General features: G+C 47.9%; 1 protein-coding gene across 2 annotated transcripts in view; it reads left to right on the top strand.

Annotated features, from left to right (window-relative positions):
- The first annotated feature begins 1,439 nt into the window (after positions 1 to 1,439).
- ARL15 (ARF like GTPase 15) overlaps positions 1,440 to 23,936 on the top strand; it is a 235,068-nt gene continuing 212,571 nt past the window's right edge. The window contains exon 1 of one of the 2 annotated variants that reach the window (XM_083153757.1): positions 1,440 to 1,664. In XM_083153757.1, the coding sequence (XP_083009883.1) occupies positions 1,653 to 1,664 (12 nt within the window). In that variant the 5' untranslated portion in view covers positions 1,440 to 1,652. The remainder of the gene's footprint in view (positions 1,665 to 23,936) is intronic. The other variant, XM_083153765.1, reaches the window with a different exon arrangement.

The following is a 23,936-nucleotide window of genomic DNA, read 5'->3' as shown; positions in this document are numbered from 1 at the left end:
ATCTATAAACCATAACGACACCGTTAACAATTTTATGGTGCATATAGTCTAGTCTAGTCTATCACTCACAATAACTCTCCCGCTAGTTGTTTTTAGCTACCCTCCGTCACCTGAACAAGCAGTTAAATCTACCTATATAATCATTGACCGCATGATCAGCAGGGGGCCGGGTGACATCACTGAACAATATCGTTAACACTACACCTCATAGCGGCCCTTATTCTGTTTGGTGCGGTAATATCCACGTGCGTTCGTGCCGCCGATGTTTTGTGTCTGCGCATGTGCAGAGGCGTCTCTGCGCATGTGCGAGCCGGACGCACGGCCACATTCCGCATGAAATGTGTACACTACGAACAGGGGGTGGAGAGGGGTGTGTTTGGGCTCATTACCATATGTTAACACCCCGCGTTTCATGGGCGTTCCCATGAAAACGCTGGGCGTACGTATGGTAATGCGGCCGTGACGCACGTGTAGGGGCCGGACATATGATATTGCCGGATGTCAGCTGCCCGCCCAGATCCCTGCTTTTGCACGGAGAAATGCCCGTGTGGTCTGAGGTTGCGGGAGCTGGCGGACCACTCGGCCCTGCATTCGATGTTCTGCGACCATCGAATGATGGGGGAGGTTCCCTGAGATGGAGGAGGTGTATTCATGAGAAATACACGTGCGGTCCGTTCGGACAGCTTCTTACCGCGTACGGACGGAGTTGGCGATCCGTATGGAAGGCGGGGTTTAGGACGCACGGTGCTGGCCGCATATTCGGATCCGGCCGCACTGATCAGAATAAGGGCCAGCGTTATTTTGGGAGTTCTGACAATATCGTTAACGATATTGTTAGTCAGCAATAGCATATAGTGTGTAACCCAGCTTAATATAATCAAAAGCAGTTTGGGGAGAATCCTGTTATTTCTACATTGGGCTCCCTGACCTGAGCAAACATTTCTCCGTCACATCAACTGGTGTATGCTGTTGTGGAACAACAAGTCCAAGCATGCCCTGACAGTGCTACACCAGAGTTTAGAGAGTCTAGAGCAGGTATGGGGAACCTTTGGCCCTCCAACTGTTGTCAAACTACACATCCCAGCATGCCCTGCAACAGTTTTAGCATGGACAAACAGCAAAACTGTAGCAGGGCATGCTGGGATCTGTAGTTCAACAACAGCTGGAGGGCCAAAGGTTCCCCATCCCTGCTCTAGAGCCACACAAGTAGCTCAGTAAGGAGCCACACCACTACCCCTGACGGATTAGAGGATAGCTGAACTGCCATCAGCCACTTAGCCAGGGCGGCCGGCTGCTGCACGACGTATGGGCACTGGCCAGGTGGTCACGTGTTAAGTGACGAGACACCCACAGTCCCACACATTGACTGGGCGTGCCCGTGCCCCGGAGGGCGTATCCTATAGAGTAGCATGCGGGAGTTGGTACGGCGCGTCCCACCCCCAATGGGCGGGGCCAGAGCGGCTTCCAGACGTGTGCAGGTGGGAGGAGAAGGAAGGAAGAAGAAAGAGCGAGGGGTCAGTTCCAGCAGCAACAACTTACCAGGAGCGGTGTTGTGGTAGCTGCAGCGGCGGCGGTGACCGGACTCCCGGCGGAGGAAGCCTCCGCTCTCTGCCAGCCAGGTGCACGGCTCAGCTCCCTCACTGCATGAGTCCATGGATTACATGGTATGTGTCACTACAGCCCAGGCCATTCCCCAGCCACTAGATGCCTGCAGATAGCTCCCGGGCTGCTGGTTGGAGCAGGCAGCTCCATAAACCATGCTCCAGTGAGCTGCCTCATTTACCTGCCAATTGCACTGCTAATGCATGGCTAATACATGGCTAATGCATGGCTAATGCAGGCTGTGTCACAGGTGTCTTATGTCCCTACATGGCACCGAGCTACCTCTTTATTATGTCTTCCTATGTTATGTACACAATCAAGTGCACTATGGGCTGCTTATGCACTGTACAGAATTATATACACTATAGGCTGTTTGTGTACAGTACAGTATTATGGGCACTATAGGCTGCTTATGGACTGTACAGTATTATGTGCACTATAGGCTGCTTGTGTACTGTACAGTATTATGTGCACTATGGGCAGCTTGTGTACTGTACAGTATTACATGGACTATACGCTGCTTATGTACTGTACAGTATTACATGGACTATACGCTGCTTATGTACTGTACAGTATAACATGGACTATACGCTGCTTATGTACTGTACAGTATTACATGGACTATACACTGCTTGTGTACTGTACAGTATTACATGGACTATACGCTGCTTATGTACTGTACAGTATTACATGGACTATACACTGCTTGTGTACTGTACAGTATTACATGGACTATACGCTGCTTATGTACTGTACAGTATTACATGGACTATACGCTGCTTGTGTACTGTACAGTATTACGTGCACTATGGGCAGCTTGTGTACTGTACAGTATTACATGGACTATACGCTGCTTATGTACTGTACAGTATTACATGGACTATACGCTGCTTATGTACTGTACAGTATAACATGGACTATACGCTGCTTATGTACTGTACAGTATTACATGGACTATACACTGCTTGTGTACTGTACAGTATTAAATGGATTATAGGCTGATTGTGTACTGTACAGTATTACATGAACTGTAGGCTGTGTACTGTACAGTATTACGTGCACTGTAGGCTGATTGTGTACTGTACAGTATTACGTGCACTGTAGGCTGCTTATGTACTGTACAGTATTACATGCACTATGGGCAGCTTGTGTACTGTACAGTAGTACATGCACTATGTGCTTGTGTACAGTATTATAGGCACTATAGGCTGCTTATGTACTGTACTATTACATGGACTATAGGCTTCTTGTGTACTGTACAGTATTATGGACACCATAGACTGCTTGTGTACTGCACAGTATTACATGGACTATAGGCTGCTTGTGTACTGTACAGTATTACATGGACTATACGCTGCTTGTGTACTGTACAGTATTACATGCTCTATAGGCTGCTTGTGTACTGTACAGTATTACGTGCACTATAGGCTGCTTATGTACTATACAGTATTACATGCACTATGTGCTTGTGTAAAGTATTATGGGCACTATAGGCTGCTTATGTACTGTACTATTACATGGACTGTAGGCTGCTTGTGTACTATACAGTATTACGGGCACCATAGGCTGCTTGTGTATTGCACAGTATTACATGGACTATAGGCTGCTTATGTACTGTACAGTATTACATGCACTATGCGCTTCTTGTGTACAGTATTACATGGACTATAGGCTGCTTATGTACTGTACAGTATTACATGCACTATGTGCTTCTTGTGTACAGTATTCTGGGCACTATAGGCTGCTTATGTACTGTTACTGTACTATTACATGGACTATAGGCTGCTTGTGTACTGTACAGTATTATGTGCACTATAGACTGCTTGTGTACTGTATAGTATTGCGTGCACTATGTGCTGCTTGTGTACAGTATTATGTGATGGTTATGTACTGTACAGTGTTGCTTGTGTACTGTACACTGTGCTGCTTGTGTACTGTACACTATGTGCTGCTTGTGTACAGTATTACGTGCACTGTGTGCTGCTTGGGTCCGGTACAGTATGGCGTGCACTGGAGGCTGCTTGGGTCCTGTACAGTATGGCGTGCACTGGAGGCTGCTTGGGTCCGGTACAGTATGGCGTGCACTGGAGGCTGCTTGGGTCCTGTACAGTATGGCGTGCACTGGAGGCTGCTTGGCTCCTGTACAGTATCGCGTGCACTGGAGGCTGCTTGGCTCCTGTACAGTATCGCGTGCACTATAGGCTGCTTGGCTCCTGTACAGTATCGCGTGCACTGGAGGCTGCTTGGCTCCTGTACAGTATCGCGTGCACTGGAGGCTGCTTGGGTCCTGTACAGTATCGCGTAGGCTGCTTGGGTCCTGTACAGTATTGCGTAGGCTGCTTGGGTCCTGTACAGTATTGCGTGGACTGTAGGCTGCTTGGGTCCTGTACAGTATCGCGTAGGCTGCTTGGGTCCTGTACAGTATTGCGTAGGCTGCTTGGGTCCTGTACAGTATTGCGTGGACTGTAGGCTGCTTGGGTCCTGTACAGTATTGCGTGGACTGTAGGCTGCTTGGGTCCTGTACAGTAGCAATTATACTATATGTCGTTCATGTACAGCATCAAATGCACTAGGCTGCTTATGTACTTTACAGTAGGGCAGTATATAATTGTGTACTATGCAGTATATGCTGCTTATTTACTTTACAGTATCATGTGCACTACAGGCTGTTTATGTAATGTACAGTAGGGCAGTACATAATAGTGTAGTGTATGCTGCTTATGCATAATATGCTTATCAAGTGTTGTATAGGCTGCTTATGTTGTATACAGCTATAAGATGCATTATATTTGTCTTCCTGCTCCCAGTAGTTGGCTGTGTTTGTGGATTTGTTATGATTGGATTCATCCATTCATTACCATGCTCCTGTTGTTTTCCTACACCTAGTGACGTCAAAATAGTCTATTATGGGCGATTGCTCCTCTTTTTATTATCATTTTTCCCACTTTAATTTCATTTAACCAATTTAAGGTTACTGTCGCTGCTTTATGCCGGTCCGAGTGTAATGCATGTGAATTGGAGCGGTCTGCTTACTATGAATGAAAACGTATTATTATTATTATTATTATTATTAATATTATTATTATTATTATTAGACTGTTTCATGCCTTATTTCTTCCAGTGTGTGACTGCTGTTCTGAGTACATGTCTGCTTTATATGACAGTGAAGATGGGAACTGGCCCATAGAGTCTTCTTTGTAATAGTTATAAGTTGTCCTGCAGTTTGGAGGATTTAGGGTCATAATTGAAAATACTTTTCTATTGTTTGTATCTCATTTACAGCTTATTGTGTTGCTAGAAAAGGCTCATTATATCATTTATAGTTCATTTAGAGTGTAAGCTTGTTACTATTAATGCTTGAAATCATCCCTTGTATTATGAATAGTGTCTAGGTATACTGGGTGGGGTATAACGCGCTGACAGTCATTATTCCGACGTCGGAGTCCCGACCAGCGCAATAAAGCTCCCCGTGGGCCCGCCACGCTGTGGGCTTGGTGGCTTGCAGCACTCGCCACCTATTATGTTCTCATCTATGGGGGTTGTGGACCCTCATGAAGGAGAATAAACCCTGTCCATAGGTGCCGATTCTGTGGGTGCTCAAGGGCCCGAGCACCTACGGAAATTGTTGAGCACCCACAGGGGCCGAGTCCCGCTGCTGAGCCGCCATATTAACTTGCAGCTGCAGCACCCACATTGCCGGACCCGCCACCTGGGAAACGGTATGCCGGGAAGAGTGTATTCTGTCCATGGAGTACCTGCACTGTGGGGGCATTTATGTACCTGCACTGTGGGGGCATTTATGTACCTGCACTGTGGGGGCATTTATGTACCTGCACTGTGGGGGCATTTATGGATGTGGAACTCTGTTGCCGTAATTTGAATATTGGAGACAACTGTGCTCTGTTATATAAATTGGTATTATTTTGTGGCCACACCCCTTCCCCCACTTCTCCTATATTTTTGGCTTGAGCACCCCCCAGCAAAAACCTATGACCCTGTCAACTGTGGGGTTTTTTAACAGTCGGGATTTCGACGTCTATGTAATGATTGTCAGAATCCAGACTGTCGGGAGGTCTTCCGGCACCCGGTATATATTGTACCAGTTACAGGGAGGGTGAAACTTCAATATATATGTAAATAAATGTGCATGTGTGTGTTGTATGTATGGGACATGTAAAATCAGTATTCGCCTCTTATGTATTTCTGTCTATTTTAGCAAACCTCCACTCAGTTAAATGCCCACAGTGTGTCTTCCTATATATGACATCATTTGTGATCATTAACATTTTCAGCATTTGCAAACAATCATCATTATTATTTTTATTTTATTTAATTTCTTTAAGTTTCATTTGCAAAGCAAAAGTTCTGTCACTCCTGGTACTGGGTAGGTCTTCCACATTCAGCTCAGGGATGCAGTTGTATAAATCTGTTTTTTGGGCTTTTTGATGCTGCCAAATATACATCATTGTGCCAGTTCTGGGTACTTCTCTATTATTCCGTTCAAACATGACTGTGCCCACCTGTCCTTCAATTATTAGTGGGGAGTGAATGCTGCTTACAGAATCCCCCTGCCTGGCCCAGAGAGCTGTGCTGTACCGCTGCTTGCTAGGTGTTTTAGAACATAGTAAAGGGAGTGGAGGTTAATGGGAACTGGGGCAGTGGAGGAGTAGCTGGAAAAATACTAGAGGTCTACAGAAGAGCACCATGTCCTCCATGCCAAGAGGTGGGTGTACATACTCCAGATACATGAATGACCATTAGGTAGAGGTCATGTGGTGCACTTCTATTTAACAAGTACCATGTTCGGTAACAATGCGTACCTATTAGTGTACTTGGTGGTGATTGCTTCCTCCTATTCCTGCCTCTGAGATTTTGCCCGTGGTGTCCTCTCCATCCGGAATTCTCTACCTCTCTAAAAAAAACTCCAAATGGGCTTTGAAGACCCAGTTCTTCGTCAAACCCTACCATCTTGTTCCATGTTCACTGGCTACCTCATCTGCCTCCCCTTTACTATGTAAGGCCCTGTACACATGTGAAGATATTGGCTAATGGACAATTTTGACTAAGCTATTTTGAGAGATTTTGGCTAGATGCACTGGAGATAGTCTATGATCTAGTCAAAATTGCCTTGCCTGCACAGGCAATCTATGCTAAGCAATCTACAGATGGAGCGCCTCTCTTCTTTGGCCGGGGATCGCCAGCACGCCTGCTCCATCTGACTGGGAAGTGCGTCCCAGTTTCAGGACGACGGGCAGGGATGGTGGGGCGGCGAGGGGCACTGGGGGAGGTGGTGGAGCCAGCTCCATAGCCACGGGGCGCGCGCGCCGATAGAATCGCCAGCCCCTGCAAAGATGGAGCCTGCTCCATCTGTATGCTAGACAATGGGTAGTATTCAATGCTCCGGTGAGCGCTTGCCAGGCTTCGCTGGCATTTTGATTCGCCGCCTGCCCCGCCGTGCACCCTATTCAATGCCTCAGGGGCTTGCTGAAAATCACCCAGAACGGTGACACGGCTGTGGCTGCAGGCAGGCATGAGGGGGACATGGCAGCCGCTGTGGAGGGGTGGAGGGCTGCGCTGCTGATTACATTACATATTGCAGGGTGGGGGGTCGCCGCTGATCTCACATAAGGGCTGCAGAGACACCCTGCCCACTTGTGGGTGGCATGCAGCGGGGTCTGGCAGTGCAGGGTCAGGTCGGGTAGCGCTGGTGGGCAGGGGGTCCCTGCGGTGTATGTGAAATTATTGCGCGGGGTCCCTGCGGTGGATGGGAACTACTCTTTTTTTTTTTTTACAATTTAAAATATATTTATGGGCTGCACCCTTTTTTTTATAAAAATAGAAAGATCCTTCAAATAATAAAAAACTGATTTTTGGACACCAAAAATCAAATAGAAAACCTTTATTTTAAAAGAACACATTACAGTTCACCAAAAAAAGATGGTGAATGCAAAACGGTGAAACACGAAAATCACGGTGTAAACAGTTCTCCATCCTAGCATTAAATACACTGTCGGCGAATTAGAGTCTAAACCCCATTGAAATACACCAGCGAATTGCAGCGAGCATGAAACGGAGAACTGGCCGGCAGTCACTGGTCGCTTTCGGCGAACAGTGATCGTTGAATAGGATGAATCAGATTTTCAGTGCAAAGATTCACCGCAGAGCATGAAAACAGCCCGATACGCCGGAAAAAGCAGTGAATCCAGAGCATTGAATACTGGCCAATATTGACTAAGCAGGAGAAAAATAGGGAGATTTTTTTTCTAACCTTCTAAGAGATTTTGACTATCTACTCAAGTCCTCCTGCCAACATCTCACCGTGTGTACACCCCCTTAAGCTCTCACGAGCAGGGTCCCTGTCCTCCTTTTACTATCATCATTCTACTCCATACTCCCTACAATGGCAGCGAACCCTCTGTTTCTTCCACCCTGATGCTTATTGCAGTGTCAGGTGCAGCAATGTTTATATACCATGTACTTGCCCTACATTGCCTTTGTTAGGCACTGCGGGACCCTTGTGGCACCCTATAAATAATAAACAACAAGATTATAAGGGGGTGTGTAATGAGTGAGCACTGTAGTGTGTGAACTATCATACTCTTTTATTGATTGTGTAAACACTGCTATTGACTATAAATACATTCCAGCTGTACATGGCATAAATGCAGCTAGTTATATACCCCAACAATTTGCTCTCAGCAGTGTATTAGCTGTTTTGGTTGCCCTGTGTAATCCTATCCTTGTATTCTCTTATACATGATTGAAGTCTATACTGTGTATGTCCTTGATGAGCAGGAGTTGGCCCTGTGAGCGTCCTGGCTTCTTCCTGCTTCATTGTCAGATGTCTTGGCTACAATGTGTTGGCTATGCTTGCTGATGTCATTACAGATACGTTCCGCAGTCTTTCAATAAATGTATTGTTCTAAAATATTTATGCAAAATAAGGCATACACAGGTATAGCATACAGCCTCGCAGGTTTAACCCGGGGACCTGGCCGGTGTGAATGGGGTAGGGGATTCGGTACTCTTTACCTAGCACGGCGCCCATCGCGGGCATTGAATGCGCTAAAAAATCGGGTGCGACGCGATGCCCGCGATTTCCCATAGGGATCAATGTTAAATTTCTCAATTGACCCGATTTTTCTGTTCAATGCCTCAATTGACCCGATTTTTCCATAGGAAACAATGTTAAATGGCCCACAGAGGCCAAATAGGCACCCTAAAGTGAGAAATGGCCCCCACAATTGCTAACGCCACCCCACGATCAACGTCAACCCGAAGCGTGGCGAGCGGCGGCGGTACGCGTCCTACAACCTTTTCATACCCCCACTATCCACGTCGGCGTGGAGTTGAGAATAGAATAGTGTGGCGAGCCCGAAGCGTGGCGAGCGCAGCGGATACCTGTGAAGCCCGCGAAGGGACGCGTTTACCTGTGAAGGTATCCGCGTCCCCTCGCTGCGCTCGCCACGCTTCGGGCTCGCTGCGCTCGCCACACTATTCTATTCTCAAATCCACGCTGACGTGGATAGTGGGGGTATGAAAAGGTCGTAGGACGCGGACCGCCGCCCCTCGCGGGCTCCCTGCGCTCGCCACGCTTCGGGTTTACGTTGATCGTGGGGTGGCGTTAACAATTGTGGGGGCCATTTCACACTTCAGGGTGGCTATTTGGCCTCTGTGGGCCATTTAACATTGTTTCCTATGTAAAAATCGGGTCAATTGAGGCATTGAACAGTAAAATCAATTGAGAATTTTAACATTGATCCCTATGGGAAATCGCGGGCATCGCGTCGGTCGCGTCGCACCCGATTTTTAGTGCATTCAATGGCCGCGATGCCCGCGATTTTTTTTACCTGCGATGCCCACGATCAAAATCGTGGGCGCCGTGCTAGGTAAAGAGTACCGGGGATACTTACCCGGGTTGCCGGTCCTCGCGTGCTGTCCAGCCCGGGATCCACACAGGCGACGGGCGCAAATGACGGGACAGTTGGCAGATGAAGATGACGTAGCTCTCAGTCGGCAGTGAGGCCTCCTCCCCGCCCCCTTCACACACCAGAAAATGCAGGGACTGGTACTTGTGTATTATCACGGCGCCCTCGATTTCTATCGCCAGGCATTGTACAACCACAAAATCGCGTTGCATCACCTCGCATACGATATTTATTTATTTATTTATTAGCAGTTTCTTATATAGCGCACACAGATTCCGCAGCGCTTTACAGAGAATATTTGACCATTCACATCAGTCCCTGCCCCAGTGGAGCTTACAATCTATATTCCCTACCACATGTACACGCACACACAGATATTCTAGGGTTAATTTTTTTTGTTGGTAGCCAAATTAGCCTAGCAGTATATTTTTTTGGATTGTGGGAGGAAACCGGAGTACCCGGAGGAAACCCACGCAAGTACGGGGAGAATATACAAACTCCGCACAGTTAGGGCCATGGTGGGTATTGAACCCATGACCTCAGTGCTGTGAGGCAGTAATGCTAACCATTACACCATCCGTACTGCCCGATATGATTGCATGTTGCATGCGATGCGATGAGACGCGATTATACCCGATTTTTAATTGTACAGGCACCCAGATGCCTGATTCCTATGTTAAATGCCCCCCCCCCCCCCGATTTTTAGATTGTAGACCCACCCTGATGGGTAATGATTATGTTGTAGACCCACCCTGATGGGTAATGATTATGTTAAATGCCCCCCCCCCCTATTGTTAATGCCACCCCACTATCAACGCCAACCCGAAGCGTTGCGAGCGGCGGCGGTACGCGTCCTCCGACCTTTTCATACACCCACTATCCACGTCAGCGTGGAGTTGATTTCATATAGTGTGGCGAGCGCAGCGAGGGGACGCGTAATACTTGTGAAGTAATGTGCGTCCCCTCGCGGGGCTCGGTGGCTCGCTGCGCTCGCCACACTATATAGCATAAACTCCACACCGACGTGGATAGTGGGGGTATGAAAAGGTCGGAGGATGCGTACCACCGCCCCTCGCGGGCTCGCTGCGCTCGCCACGCTTCGGGTTGGTGGTGATAGTGGGGTGGCGTTAACAATGTGGGGGCATTTAACATTGTCATTACCCATCAGGGTGGGGATACAATTAAAAATCAGGTTGGGTGGGCATTTAACATTGAAATCGCATCGCATGCCATTATAATGGCATGCGATGCGACGCGATATTAAAATTGTACACTCATCCCGGGGAAAGGCTTAAATCAGGTCCATCGCATGCCATCGCATACCTTAATTAGTGGTATGCGATGTGACACGATGGGCGCCGTGATAATACACAAGTACCCAGGGACTTTTCTGGTGCGAAAGGGGCCAACCCTGGAATGGCCCGGCATGATTCCTGGGCCATATTCCCGGGTGGGTCCCTGCATTTTCTGGTGTGAAAGGGGTATTAGCAACTCCTGGCCTAACACTAAACCGCCCCGCCAGTGCCTAACCCTATCCCTCCTACCATGCTTTTTGGCCTATCGCTAACTCATCCTGTATACTAATGATCGGGATGCCGGCAGACATGGTTCCGGCATCAGCGTCCAGCATCTGTCTTTTGACCGCTGGGTTGCTGACCACATCCCCTTGGGGCCTGATCTAGATTTGGACTAGGAGTGTCTTTGAATTCCATTGTTTAATCTGGAGCAAAAATGTCTTTGATCTTTCAAGAGGTATCTTCACTTTTGCCCCTTTTCTCTGGCATAAAATGCTACATTGCTGTAATATATAGGCCGAGCTTGAACATATCTGGCTTCTAAATAAAAAAATAAATGTAAAGGTCCCACCAAAGAGAAATGTCTTAATGCATAATGTTAGAATGTTTTTTTCTTGTACTTTACTGTGGTGGTATCAATAAGTGGTGCAGAGAGGTTCATCAATATTTTAGTACTACATGCCATCGCAGCTCTTGCGCATCTGTCGTCACTTCAGTTTAAGGGCGAGATGTATCAAATGGAAAATGCGGTAAAACCCCGGTTTTACAGCATTTCCCAATGTATCAAAAATGATACCGCACTGAAGGGTATCGCCACCTTCGGGTGGCGATACCCTATAGAAGCCTATGGGCTTCTTTTCGACGCCCGCCGCCTGAGCCACCCCCCCCCCCCCCTCTGTCTTACCTTCCTGAAGGGTCCTCCTGGACCCCGGAAGGTAAGCCCTGCCTCCCCCTAGTGAAGCAGCCGGACATCCATCCGGCTGCAGGGGGGAGGAGGAAGTGCAGGGGACAGCATGCATAGCTATCCCCGGCGTGAGGGGAGAGCGTGACGGAGACCCTCCGCACACCAGAGTACAGGTATCGCGGGGGGCCTCCGTCACCGCACCGCGATGCCAGCCGCATATCTTAGTACATATGCGGCGGCATCGCGGCGGGGGGGCCGCGAAGGGCGGCGATGTATTTTTATACATCCCGCCCTAAATGTCTCTTTATAAATGGCTATTAGCAGTATTGCTGGGGTTTGCTGTTGCCAGTTAACACAGTATTATTTCTTGGTTAAAACTAGTGGCTTACTTTGGATTGCTGTGATTATAATATACTGGATTGTATGTAAATATGATATTTTCACCCGTACACTGCCCGAATATGCACTATGGCATGGTTAAGCAGCTCTACTCTCAGTGACTGGGGGCGTGATGCTCTTAACACGAAAATGTGGTAAAAACCCCGTTATCTGGGTTATTACTCCTCAGATGTATAAATTGAAGCACCTAGCCATGCAGTCTCCATTTAAAAACAATTAGGATACAAAATGGATTGTTCTGAAGAGCTCAGTGGCTAAGTGTGGTACTGGGATAGGATGCCACCTTTTTGTGTGGTACTGGGATAGGATGCCACCTTTTTGTGTGGTACTGGGATAGGATGCCACCTTTTTGTGTGGTACTGGGATAGGATGCCACCTTTTTGTGTGGTACTGGGATAGGATGCCACCTTTTTGTGTGGTACTGGGATAGGATGCCACCTTTTTGTGTGGTACTGGGATAGGATGCCACCTTTTTGTGTGGTACTGGGATAGGATGCTGCATTTGCAGTAAGACTGATTGTGAAATGTCATTCTGCTGGATATTCCACAGTCAACTGTAGCTGATATTGGGGCAGATGTATTATACTTTCTGTATCATACTTTATGCTTCCCCTTATTAATGGGGCGAAGCAGGAAGGGACATTGAAAAGATGCATTAACATCTTGTCTGCTGAAGTGGGGTAGTGCAAGCTCCCCCCCCCCCCCCCCCCCCGCTCCGGCGATATCCCCTTGAGGAGATAACGCGTCAGTTTACACTGTCGTGTCCCCCCCCCCCCCCGGCCGGCTGTTTAGATAGGGCTTTGCCACCCTGCTGCTGGCGAAGCAGATAGTGACCGTCCATACATTCGCCCTACATATCGGCCTGCTATCATTTAGCAGCGCCGACATGGGTGCCCCTGTCATTTAGCGCACACCAGCACCTTCATACATGGGGAGAAGCGGTATCCGTGCACATAACATGCGCTGATGCCCCTTCTTCCCCATAGCGACACTTCGTACATCTGCACTATTATTAGAAAGTGGAAGCAGTTAGGAACAGCAGCAACTCAGCCACGAAGTGGAAGACTATGTAACCTCACAGATTGGGGTCATGGTGCATAAAGTTGCCAATGCTCTGCCGATTCAATCGCTGAAGAGTTCCACTCTTTCATTAATGTAAGCACAAAAACTGTACGATGGGACTCGGGAGCTTAATGAAATGGGTTTCCATGGCCAAGCAGCTGCCTTCAAGCCTCACATCACCAAGTCCAAGGCCAAGCGTTGGATGAAGTGGTGTAAAGCACACCGACACTTGCCAGTATTCAATGCTGTTTGCGAGTGGTGACAGCGAGCAGAGCTTCCTGCTCGCTGTCACCACTCACCCTGACAGCATTCAACACAGCCTCCGCATCCGCCAATTCCCCCTCGCTCCGTTTTTTGAGCGAGGGGGAATTGGCGGATGCGGCTCCAGAAGCAGCGAGACCCGCGGCTAAAAACTGCGTGTTTTCTGCAGTAGCCGCGGGTCTCGCTGTTTTGGGGAATTCTCGCCGTCCTGTGACGGCGAGGATTTCCCCAGAAGGTTGAATAGAGCGAGCGGCCGGCGCGGGGGTTAAACAGCGAGGATCGCTGGTTTTCAGCAATCCTCGCTGTTGAACCCCCTCGCCGGCCGCTCGCTGTGGCATTGAATACCCCACACTGTACTGTGGAGCAGTGGAAATGTGTTCTGTGGAGTGACCAATCACACTTCTTTGTTTGGCAGTCAGATGGGAGAGTCTGGGTTTGTCGGATGCCGGGAGAAAGTTACCTGCCTGACTGCATTATGCCTGGTGGAGGAGGGATACGGGATACGGGGCCGTATTTCAGAGTTTAGGATATGTCCCTTATCTCCAGTGAAGGCCAATCTTAATGCTTCAGCATACCATGACATTTTGGACAATGCTATGCTTCCAACTTTGTGGCAACAGTTTGAGGAAGGCCTTTTTGTATTCCAACATGACTGCGCACACTGTGACTGACTGTGCACACAGATATGACTAGTGGGTGCGCAATAAAACCAGCGTGCAGCTACAAACAGATCCACACAGTAGTAACACCTTAAACTACTAGATACATGGTACAAAATAGAGAAAAAGTGAATTTGAAGAAATAGCGCTCAAAGGTAACTATGCCCCAAGGTGAATGAACCTTGTACAGGTAAAATACAAAACCAAGTACAACTTTGTCAGATGTTACAGGTTGTTTGCATATGATGGTAAATGTGGATGATCCAGATTATTACAATCTTTTCCAATTCTCCCCTGTTCAACAGCATATGATGTAAGTGGGTCCTCCTCCAGTCTGGGTCCCTTGATCCGGAAGCAAGGGGGCTCAGTCCAGGATTCACCGTCGCCGCACAGCTCTTTTCAGGGAACCACCAAGTCAGGATAGTGGGAGAATCACGCTTAACGCGTTTCGGAAATTGTTCCTTCGTCAGAAGCGTGAATATCATGTCCTTATCAGGGCGTATATATACCCCCAAAAATTAAAATCACAACAGATGAAAGATGCCGCTAATCGGAGAGGTCGGACGTTATGTACAATGAGTTTTCTTCTAGTTATTCATAAAGGTTGAAAGACAAAACAAAAAGGAAATTTTAAAATACAATTTACAGCATAAAATTTAACATTTCACCCGCACCAGTGAAAGTTAAATATTATTTATTTAAATTATTTAACTTTCACTGGTGCGGGTGAAATATTACATTTTATGCTGTAAATTGTATTTTAAAATTTCCATTTTTTTTTTTTTTGTCTTTTAGCCTTTATGAATAACTAGAAGAAAACTCATTGTACACAACGTCCGACCTCTCTGTGAAGTGTAGACATTGTTATTTATCCATACAGTCCCTCTTTGTCTATTGTCTATCTAGATGGAACGCAAACAGCAATCCTGTAGGTGCCTGGGGAACGCTGAGCTGCTCCAGGTCCATCATTATGACGTTTTCCGGTGGAATGGAACGCATGCGGTGACGCGGTTCCGCCCTATGGAACGTACAGCCACGGATGCTGGATGCCAATTAGCGGCATCTTTAATCTTTCGTGATTTGCATTTGTGGGGGTATATATACGCCCTGATAAGGACATGATATTCACGCTTCTGACGAAGGAACAATTTCTGAAACGCGTGAAGCGTGATTCTCCCACTATCCTGACTCGTGGTTCCCTGAAAAGAGCTGTGTGCCGACGGTGAATCCTGGACTGAGCCCCCCCTTGCTTCCGGATCAAGGGACCCAGACTGGAGGAGGACCCACTTACATCATATGCCTGCTGCTTGCCTGTGACCACATTGTTCATGCACTATGTTGCTTTTTATTATGTCTCCCCTGTATGTTGAATTGGAAAAGATTGGAATAATCTGGATCATCCATATTTATCATCATATGCAATCACCCTGTAACATCTGACAAGTTGTACTTGGTTTTGTATTTTACCTGTACAAGGTTCATACACCTTGGGGCATAGTTACTCTTTGAGCGCTATTTCTTCAGATTCAATTTTTCTCTTTTTTGACTGTGCACACACCAAGGACTATAAAGACACGATTTGAGGAGCTCAGTGTGGTAGACATTGACTGGACTCTGACCTCAACCCCATCAAGCTCCTATGGGATAAACAGGAATGGAGGCCTTCTCATCCAACATCAGGGCCTGACCGCAACAATGCACTACAGAATGAAAGGGCCCAAATTCTCACAGAAATGCTCCAAAATCTTGTGAAAAGCCTTCCAAGAAGAATGGAAGCGTTTATAGCTGCAAAAAAAAGGGATCAACTCCATATTTAAGTATATGTATTGTCATTACAGTCCCTGTTGGTGTAACGGTCAGGCATCCGAATACTTTTGCTGATCGTGCACGGAATAAGCTTTATTTTCAATTTGGGTTTAAATTTCATATCCTCATTTCTTGGCCTATAGCAGCCTTCTGCTCATTATTGTTTCTTGGTGGATGATTGTAGAGGCCCACTGTCAGATGGCCTCATTGGCTGTGTAGAGGCCTCACACAAAGCTTATGGGGACTGTTTTCCGCCCAGAAATGAAAAATCTGTTTGTTAACAAAGTCAGACAAGTGAAAGGCGATAACGCCAGAAACAACCAGCTGAGTGATGCAAAACTTCAGGAATTGACTACAAATGTGTATCACGAATGAAGGCCACCATCTTGTGTGTGCTGTTGTTGTGTTTTGTTTTTTTTGCCTCGCTGTGTATATATATATTGTTGTGTGTCCTTACACTGGTCAGCAACAATGTACTTTATTTGCTTTGATAATGGGATTTCAGCAACAAAAAAAACGTTGTGTAACGTTAAGTGGGTTTCCTTCCGGTGTACCCTCCACATAAAAGGTACATTTCCAGCATGCACAAAATGGCTGCCCGCTCTGTAGAGCTTACATACGATGGCCTTTTCTTGCCAGTCACTGTGCACCGTTCTATGTTTAGCGTGACTGGGGGAAGATAGCGCTTGTAGGTATTGCAGTGTCTGTAATTGTACTTCAAAAGCTTCTCTAGCTAAATGGGGAATTATACTAGTCCTTTGGTAACGTCACATTGATTGTTGGAAATTTCAGCTTGAAGATCACTTTCATTTTCTTGACCTGTTTCAATGCATTCCTGTTAGATTGATGGAGGCATAAAAATGCACTCTGCTAAATGACATGAGCTCTAAAGGAATCCCTACAGCTCCACTAAGATGGATGCACTAATGGGTTCAATGCTGTTCCCTGTGCTTCTAAAATACAAATAAGGCCTGATTTGTACACTTGTTTCCAGTGACATTCCTGAAGCCGATTCCACAGTCCATTTTTTTTGTAACGGTACCAACAAAACAATCTCCCTGGGATAAGACAACATGGATTTATTAGGCTCCCCGCTTGGGATTTTGTAGAATAAATAAACAGAAGTACATAGGATTGCAGGACAGCGGAACAGACTGTTATAATGCTCTGCACTGCAGAGTTTGTCTTTGAAGTAAATGGGTATTTACTATGGCTGTTACATTATCATCAACAACCATTTATTTACAGTTTCTTATATAGTGCAGCAGATTCCGTTGCGCTTTACAATAGTAGACAGTGATAGAACAAACTGGGTAACAACATACAGACTTGGAGGTAGGAGAGCCCTGCTGCAAGCTTAGGGATATAGGAGGGAAACACAAGGACAGGCACCAGTTATAGCATAGCAGTACCACCAAGTTCCAGCTCCAGAAGGGAAGCTATAGAATACATAAGTGCCTCAGAGGGTTATGCGTGTGGTACTTAAATATGATAATGAGGTGAGTTTTCAGGGAACACTTGACAGTTTGGAGGCTAGTGGAGAGTGTGTGGAAGGGCATTCTATAGGGTGGGAGCAGCCCAATGAAAGTCCTGTAATCAGGGCCGGCGCCACCACTAGGCAAGGTTAGGCATTTGCCTAGGGCGCCGGCCACTGGAGGGCGGTAGTGAGCCGGCCAGCAGCAGTAGCAGTAGCAGAAGCAGCAGCAGGAAGCTGCGTCGCTACCGCAGTCCGCAGAGGAGAGGATCAAGAAGCAAGCTGCCTGCAGGACTTCTACAGAAACAAGTGTGCAGCTATTATGTAAGAATTCCCCCACCCCGTCCCCCCCTGCCGGAGCCCGCCTGTATAGTGTAGTACCTTGCTGCGCTGCCGCCTGACAGGCGCTGACAGACTAGTCAGTCAGTCGCAAGTCATCAGGCCTGGCCAGGCGGGCCTACAGCTACAGCAGCCAGTGGGAAACTTCGGCGGCAGCAGCCCCCGCCGGCAAGTCAGCGGCAGCGGCACAGACAGTGAGTGAGCAATGCTCCTGTCTTGTAAATCTCCGGCGGGTGGAGGAGCTGCCGCCGCCCGCCCCCCTCCCCCAGCCCAGCTACTCGGTGACACCGTCCGAGCCGAGCTGTTCATCCTCTCCCTCTTCATATGGTGGCAGTGATTTTTTTTAACACGGTGGTGCTTGCTTCCCCCCTCTATGGGGGGTTTCATCCTCCTCTGTATGGTAATTATTTTTACAAAGTTGTGCGGGGTGGGGGGGTCGGGTGTCAATGGCAGCTATTTCTTTTTTACACGGTGGTGCTTCCTGCCTTTATTGGGGGGGGGGGGGGGGGGGGTACACTGGCAGTCATTTTTTTTACAAGGTTGTGCTTCCTTGTCACTGTCTGCAGTGCCATGCATTAAGACCAGGTAACAAGAGCAGATGATGTTACTCTCTCCCCGGTGACACCCCCCCCCTTCCTCCCTCTATGGGGGGGGGGGGGGGGGGGGGGAGTGTGTCACTGGGGAGACTGGGGAGAGAAGGGAGAGAGTAACATCATCTGCTCTTGTTACCTGATCTGAATGCATTGCACTGCAGTGACTGTCAGCCAAAACTCTGGGGTGGGAGTAAGGTGGAGCACGGTGGCAGTGATTTTTTTTAACACGGTGGTGCTTGCTTCCCCCCTCTATGGGGGGTTCCATCCTCCTCTGCATGGTAATTATTTTTACAAAGTGGTGGGGGTGGGGGGGGGTCGGGTGTCAATGGCAGCTATTTCTTTTTTACACGGTGGTGCTTCCTGCCTCTATTGGGGGGGGCGGTTTCCTGTAGGTTTGCCTAGGGCGCCTAGATGCCTTGCACCGGCCCTGCCTGTAATAGTGAATGTGAGTTAGTGATCCATGCAGAAGAGAGATGCAGAGCGGAGTGGCCAGGATGGGAGATATTTTGTGATAAGTAAAGAGATATACAGTGGCGTAGATAATGTAAGGCAGCCCCCGCCGCTGCTTGGAGGAGCGGGGGCTGCGAGGGCGCCGGGTGCCGGCACACTGAGTGAGTGTGACAGCCTGACATCGCTGGCTAGAGAGAGGGAGGACGGGGCTGATGCAGGGTCAGAGCTGCCTATGGTGCTTACCACTAGAGGGCGCCCCCCACAGCTGTCCATCATAAACAGAAAGCTGTTTCTAGGGGGAAATGAACCTCAATTGATAGTGAAGGCAGCTGCTGGTCTGCCACAGGTTTTATGCTGGTACTGGACACAGCCAGCATGTCAGCTAACGTCCACTGCTGCTGTCTCCTTCACTCCCAGCCGGGTACTGTGTAGCTCCGCCCCCTAGAGAAGACAGACGACGAGGAGCTGTGCTGCACTGCTGGGAGCAGCTGCTAGTGCTCACAGAGTGAGAGGCTGGTTCCACTTCCTACTTGAAGGTAAATAGAGTAATGCACTGTGTGCCTGTGTCTACATAAATATACACTCTGCTGCATCTGCAATGATATACTTTAATTTCCTGAGTGAGGTCAGCCAACACATATATGTGCTATCACTCCCCTCTGCTACTACTGGAGGCTGAGAGGAGAGAGCTCTGTTCTCCCAATCACAAAAGGGGCATATTATAGTGGGCAGATGGGGATCTGGACAGTGGAGGGGCCCTTCATCTATACTACTGCTGGCACACTGCGTGCTGCACTCACCATGCACTCTGCACTTTATGGAAACTGCCATAAGCCCTGAGGAAAAGGGCTGCTGCCCTTTAAAAGTGACATTTATTGCACATGGCATAACAATGTTTTTTGCCTTTTTTATATACATTCACTATTTGAGCAAGTCCACCTTTTCCTTTATCCTGGTTTCTGGATGTAAGGTTCCGAATGTCGACAGAAAAAGTGCACTTCATCCCCTCGCATGGCTCGCAGACCTCGGCACACTATTATATTCTCCCTTCACACCCTAGTGGATGGTGGGGCATGAAATACCACCTGTCAGCACATCTGCTCAAAAAACCCCTGAAAGCCCATGTCGACCTTCCCAATGTCAACCTAACGCATGTGTCAACTTTTTAACCCTGTCAACCTTAGGCATGTTGACTTTCAATGGTCAATCCAATGTATGTTCAACTTAATAGTGTCAACGACCATATACCATAGAGAGAAAGGAGGGGCATCAGTGTAAACCTTTGCCTAGGGTGCCTTGAAACCTTGCACCGGCCCTGGGCTTATGTGTCCCCGCCTGCTGGATGTGGGGAGTCTGGGTGCATCAGACTCAGTCACAGCACTGCTGGCATCGCAGGAGGGAGAAGGGGGCTGATGCGTCCCCGTCTGCTGGGGAGTGCAGGTGGCTGCTCCCCTGCCAACAGCGTGGACAGGGCACAGGGTGCTGCTGCAGGGTATGGGTGCTGCTGCAGGGTACTGGAGGGCACCTCATTTTCATCCCAATATTTAAATGGAGCAGCAGGGCCTCTGAATTCCGGGGGTCGCTAGTGTGTAGGGGAACTGTTTATTCTGTATCTGTGCTGTTAGTGTGTGTGCCTGCGCTGCCCTGTCAGTGTGTTGTTTTACCAAAAATGGGGGGGGGGCAGAATTTTTTTTGCAGGGGGGAGCTAAATTTCTAGTTACGCCACTGGAGATATATGCTAGTGCAGTATGGTTAATAGCTTTGTATATGAGTATTTTATATTGACTACGGTAAAATACAGGCAACCAATGGAGGGACTGGCAGAGCGGATCAGCAGATGATGAACATCTTGCTAGGAAGATCAGGGGAGCAGCAGATGATGAACATCTTGCTAGGAAGATCAGCCTTGTAGCAGCATTTAAAATGGATTGCAATGGCGACCGTGTTCTTGGGAAGAACAGTAAGGATACTATTGCAATAATCAATGCGGGATATAATGAGTGCATGGATGTAACATACCCAGCCTTTGGTTTTATTTGAATTGAGACACGGGCAGAGTCATAAAAAGAGTAGGCGTGACCTCGGTGGAGGCGGCGTGACCAAGTGCCCCCCCCCCCCCCCATTTCCCATTTTTGTCATTTTAGGGGCATTCCCAGCACTTCCTGGGCAGCTCCCCTCCATGTACTGATAGATTCCGTGCCCCCACCAACTTGCCCCCCCCTCCCCCCTGTGACCTGCAGGTGGGACATCAGCACAGAGTCCAAACTGCTGAGAATCGCTACATAGCAATGACTCCTGTGCAGTTATTGGGATAATGTTGTCAGTTAGGTGCAAACCTGTATCTTCTTCTGCACAGTGCCAGCGTATTTGCACATGCACCATATTTCCAGCCGTTCCTCTGTAAATTTGCACCAGCCACCATTCTGAAGCAATGGATGCAAATAATGGAGCGTTTCCTAGGCGCAGAGTCCATCTGATTCTGTGTGCACCACACACCCTTCACCCTGTGGGCAAACAAATGCCATTGTATTGAACGTCTTGTGTGACACTTGAGGGCCATTGTTGTGATTTTGTCCTCGACTCTCGCTCTTGTCTGATTTCACCTTGTGCGGTGGATCTGTTTACCATTAGATGCAAGACGGGGGCCAATTGTACTGAACAGCAAATATATGCTATCATTCCTATCTTCCTCTGCCAGCCAGTTCTGCCTATTTTATCATGCAATATCCACTCTTCTCTTTAATCACCTTGCACTTCTGCCGGCTTAATGTATTCTTCTCAACACAGGAGTTATTGCATAACAGAGGAATCGGATCTCTGAGGTAAACATTGTTAGAGAGTTGTGTGTTGATAGATCTGCCATAGGATTAGCTGGTACTTATTCTTATCTTGTGTTACATAATGCCTTGCTGCTAATCACAAGAAAGTATTATCTTGACCAACTACGGCAAGAATGGATTTTTTGAAGGCATTTGTGATAAAGTTGTGGTATGATATGGTCCTTTTTTTTTTAAATGATTTTGACCCATCGGGCCCAAAAATTTGTGTGGAAAGTGCCATATCGTGTGCGACTTACCTCCGATTCGATGCACAGTCCCTTGCACGTCAGTTTGGATCCAGAGATCGTCGTTACTGTCACAAGCAATTGACTTATCCTGCAGATATGTCTGGCATCGCATATGATACATCGTATGCAAAACGATGTATCGTATGTGGTCCAGCCCCCCGGCAGGCAGTTGCTGAGGTATGACGTGCAAGGCTGCATGCGATACCTTGGCATAGTGTATGGGGGTCATTCCTGTCAGCCATGTTGTATGGACAAGCTTGGAATACTACCCCTTTCAAACTGGGATAGTCATAATTTACACAGGTTCTGTGGCTGGCTAAAGTCAGACCACCAGTTTTTGCGACATTAATGGTGCTTTCATTATATAAGGCAGCATTTCCTCAGTGATGAAGGTTTTTGCCCTTCTGTGAGAAAAGGGTTTGGTGGACACCGTGTGGGGATGTCCTCCAAGGGGCGCAAAACAAGGGTTGTCTTAATCACAGCAGCTGCACTTACAGGCTAGTTCCTTGACAAAGCTGCAGTTTTGGGGAAGCAGCAAAACACATTGCAGACCCCCCCTTTTTATACCCTTTGGCTCTGCCTTGTTGGACATTGTTGGCCACATCTTGGATTGACCATCACCCCCCGCCATCCACTCTGGGCGACCTAATAGAGAGGCCACACTCCCTCACACCATTCAGGAGCCATTTACCCCACAGCGCATTGGGGTTGAATATTGCTCATTTCACCATTTGGGCCATCCACCTGCCCCACACCATCGGACAGACCATCGTTACATCATCCCCTTCCATCAGGGGACAGCATTTGGGAAAGCACCTCCAGTGACCACGGAATTTCTCGTCCATCTCCGAGTCACCTACTAGAGAGGACCAACCCACCCAACGTTTGGTGTCCAGGAATCCAATACCCCCTTGCCCAGTTTGGGGCTCATCAATTTCTCCCCACACTCCTATGGAGAACTTTTGAACATTGTTCAGCCCAATCTGAGCATTGGCGGGAGGACTCATTGCCATCAGTACCCATCTTCTGTACATGGAGTGGTAACTATACATAAGCCATACTGTCCACTAAAATTGTCAACCCACTATATATGTTACATGAAAACAGACCAGGCATGCAGAGTGTTTTAAACATTTATTTAGTCGTAATCCATGTGATATTTTATGTGTGTCCCCCCCCCCCCCCATTTTTCTTTTATACTGTATACAGTTTGTTTTTATATCAATATTAAATAAACAATTTGTAAAGATCATCCAGTCTTTCCCATTAAAATTATTTTTTTTTTTTACTGTTCAAGCGCTGTCACGGAGCCGTGTGCTCCCACCCCCTTTTTCCTTTTGCCCTTCTGTGCAGCATCTCAACCAGGATTCAGCTGCCGCCGTAATGAACTACTACACCACTATACAGTACACCATGGTCCTTGAGTGCTCCGCACCCGCACAGCCTGAGGTTACAGTTAATGGGCAGTTACAACAGAGGCAGCGATGGATGAGGAGGTGCTGGGTGACTGCACATGAATGTGAGGAAGAGGCAGGTCTGAGATTTGGTAAAATACAGCCGCAGAGAGTAAATCTGTCCATACATTATGCAGTTATTGAGGTAGGTGCCTAATAAATGAATCATGGGAGCCCCCCCCTGCTACCCCGGGGGAATAAACGCTGTGCGCATGCGCCCTCTGTCTATTCACTGCAGAGAGGATGGGGCAAGGCCAGCAGCTCTTAACAGCACTGGCCATGCCCCCAACAGTGTCAAAAATGTTGGGTGTTGCCTAATGTCTGCGGTTCTCCCGCGAGACCTCACCCCACATTCTGAATGGGTGGTCACGCCCCGATTTCCTGCACGCTCGTGTCCCTCCTCCACTGCCACCAATGTTGGGAGGTATGCTTTATGTGTGCTCTTCATATCTTCCCATTGAACCGCACAGTGGCACATGTTGGAACGTTGTGAGTAAAATAAGGACATGTCATACTTTATGAAGTATAGAGAGTGCAACAGTTTGGAGGCCAAGCTAATGCAGGGTGTAGAGGAGCATTGGCTCAGTCCCTAGAGGACTGAAGGGTTACTAAAATGCTGAGCGTTTGTGCGGCTGGGATTTTT

The sequence above is a fragment of the Crinia signifera genome, chromosome 1 (genome assembly GCF_055691185.1).
Source record: "Crinia signifera chromosome 1, ASM5569118v1, whole genome shotgun sequence".
NCBI lineage: Eukaryota > Metazoa > Chordata > Amphibia > Anura > Myobatrachidae > Crinia > Crinia signifera.
The sequence above is the reverse complement of the archived record's forward strand: the minus strand, read 5'-3'. Positions and strand labels throughout refer to the sequence as shown.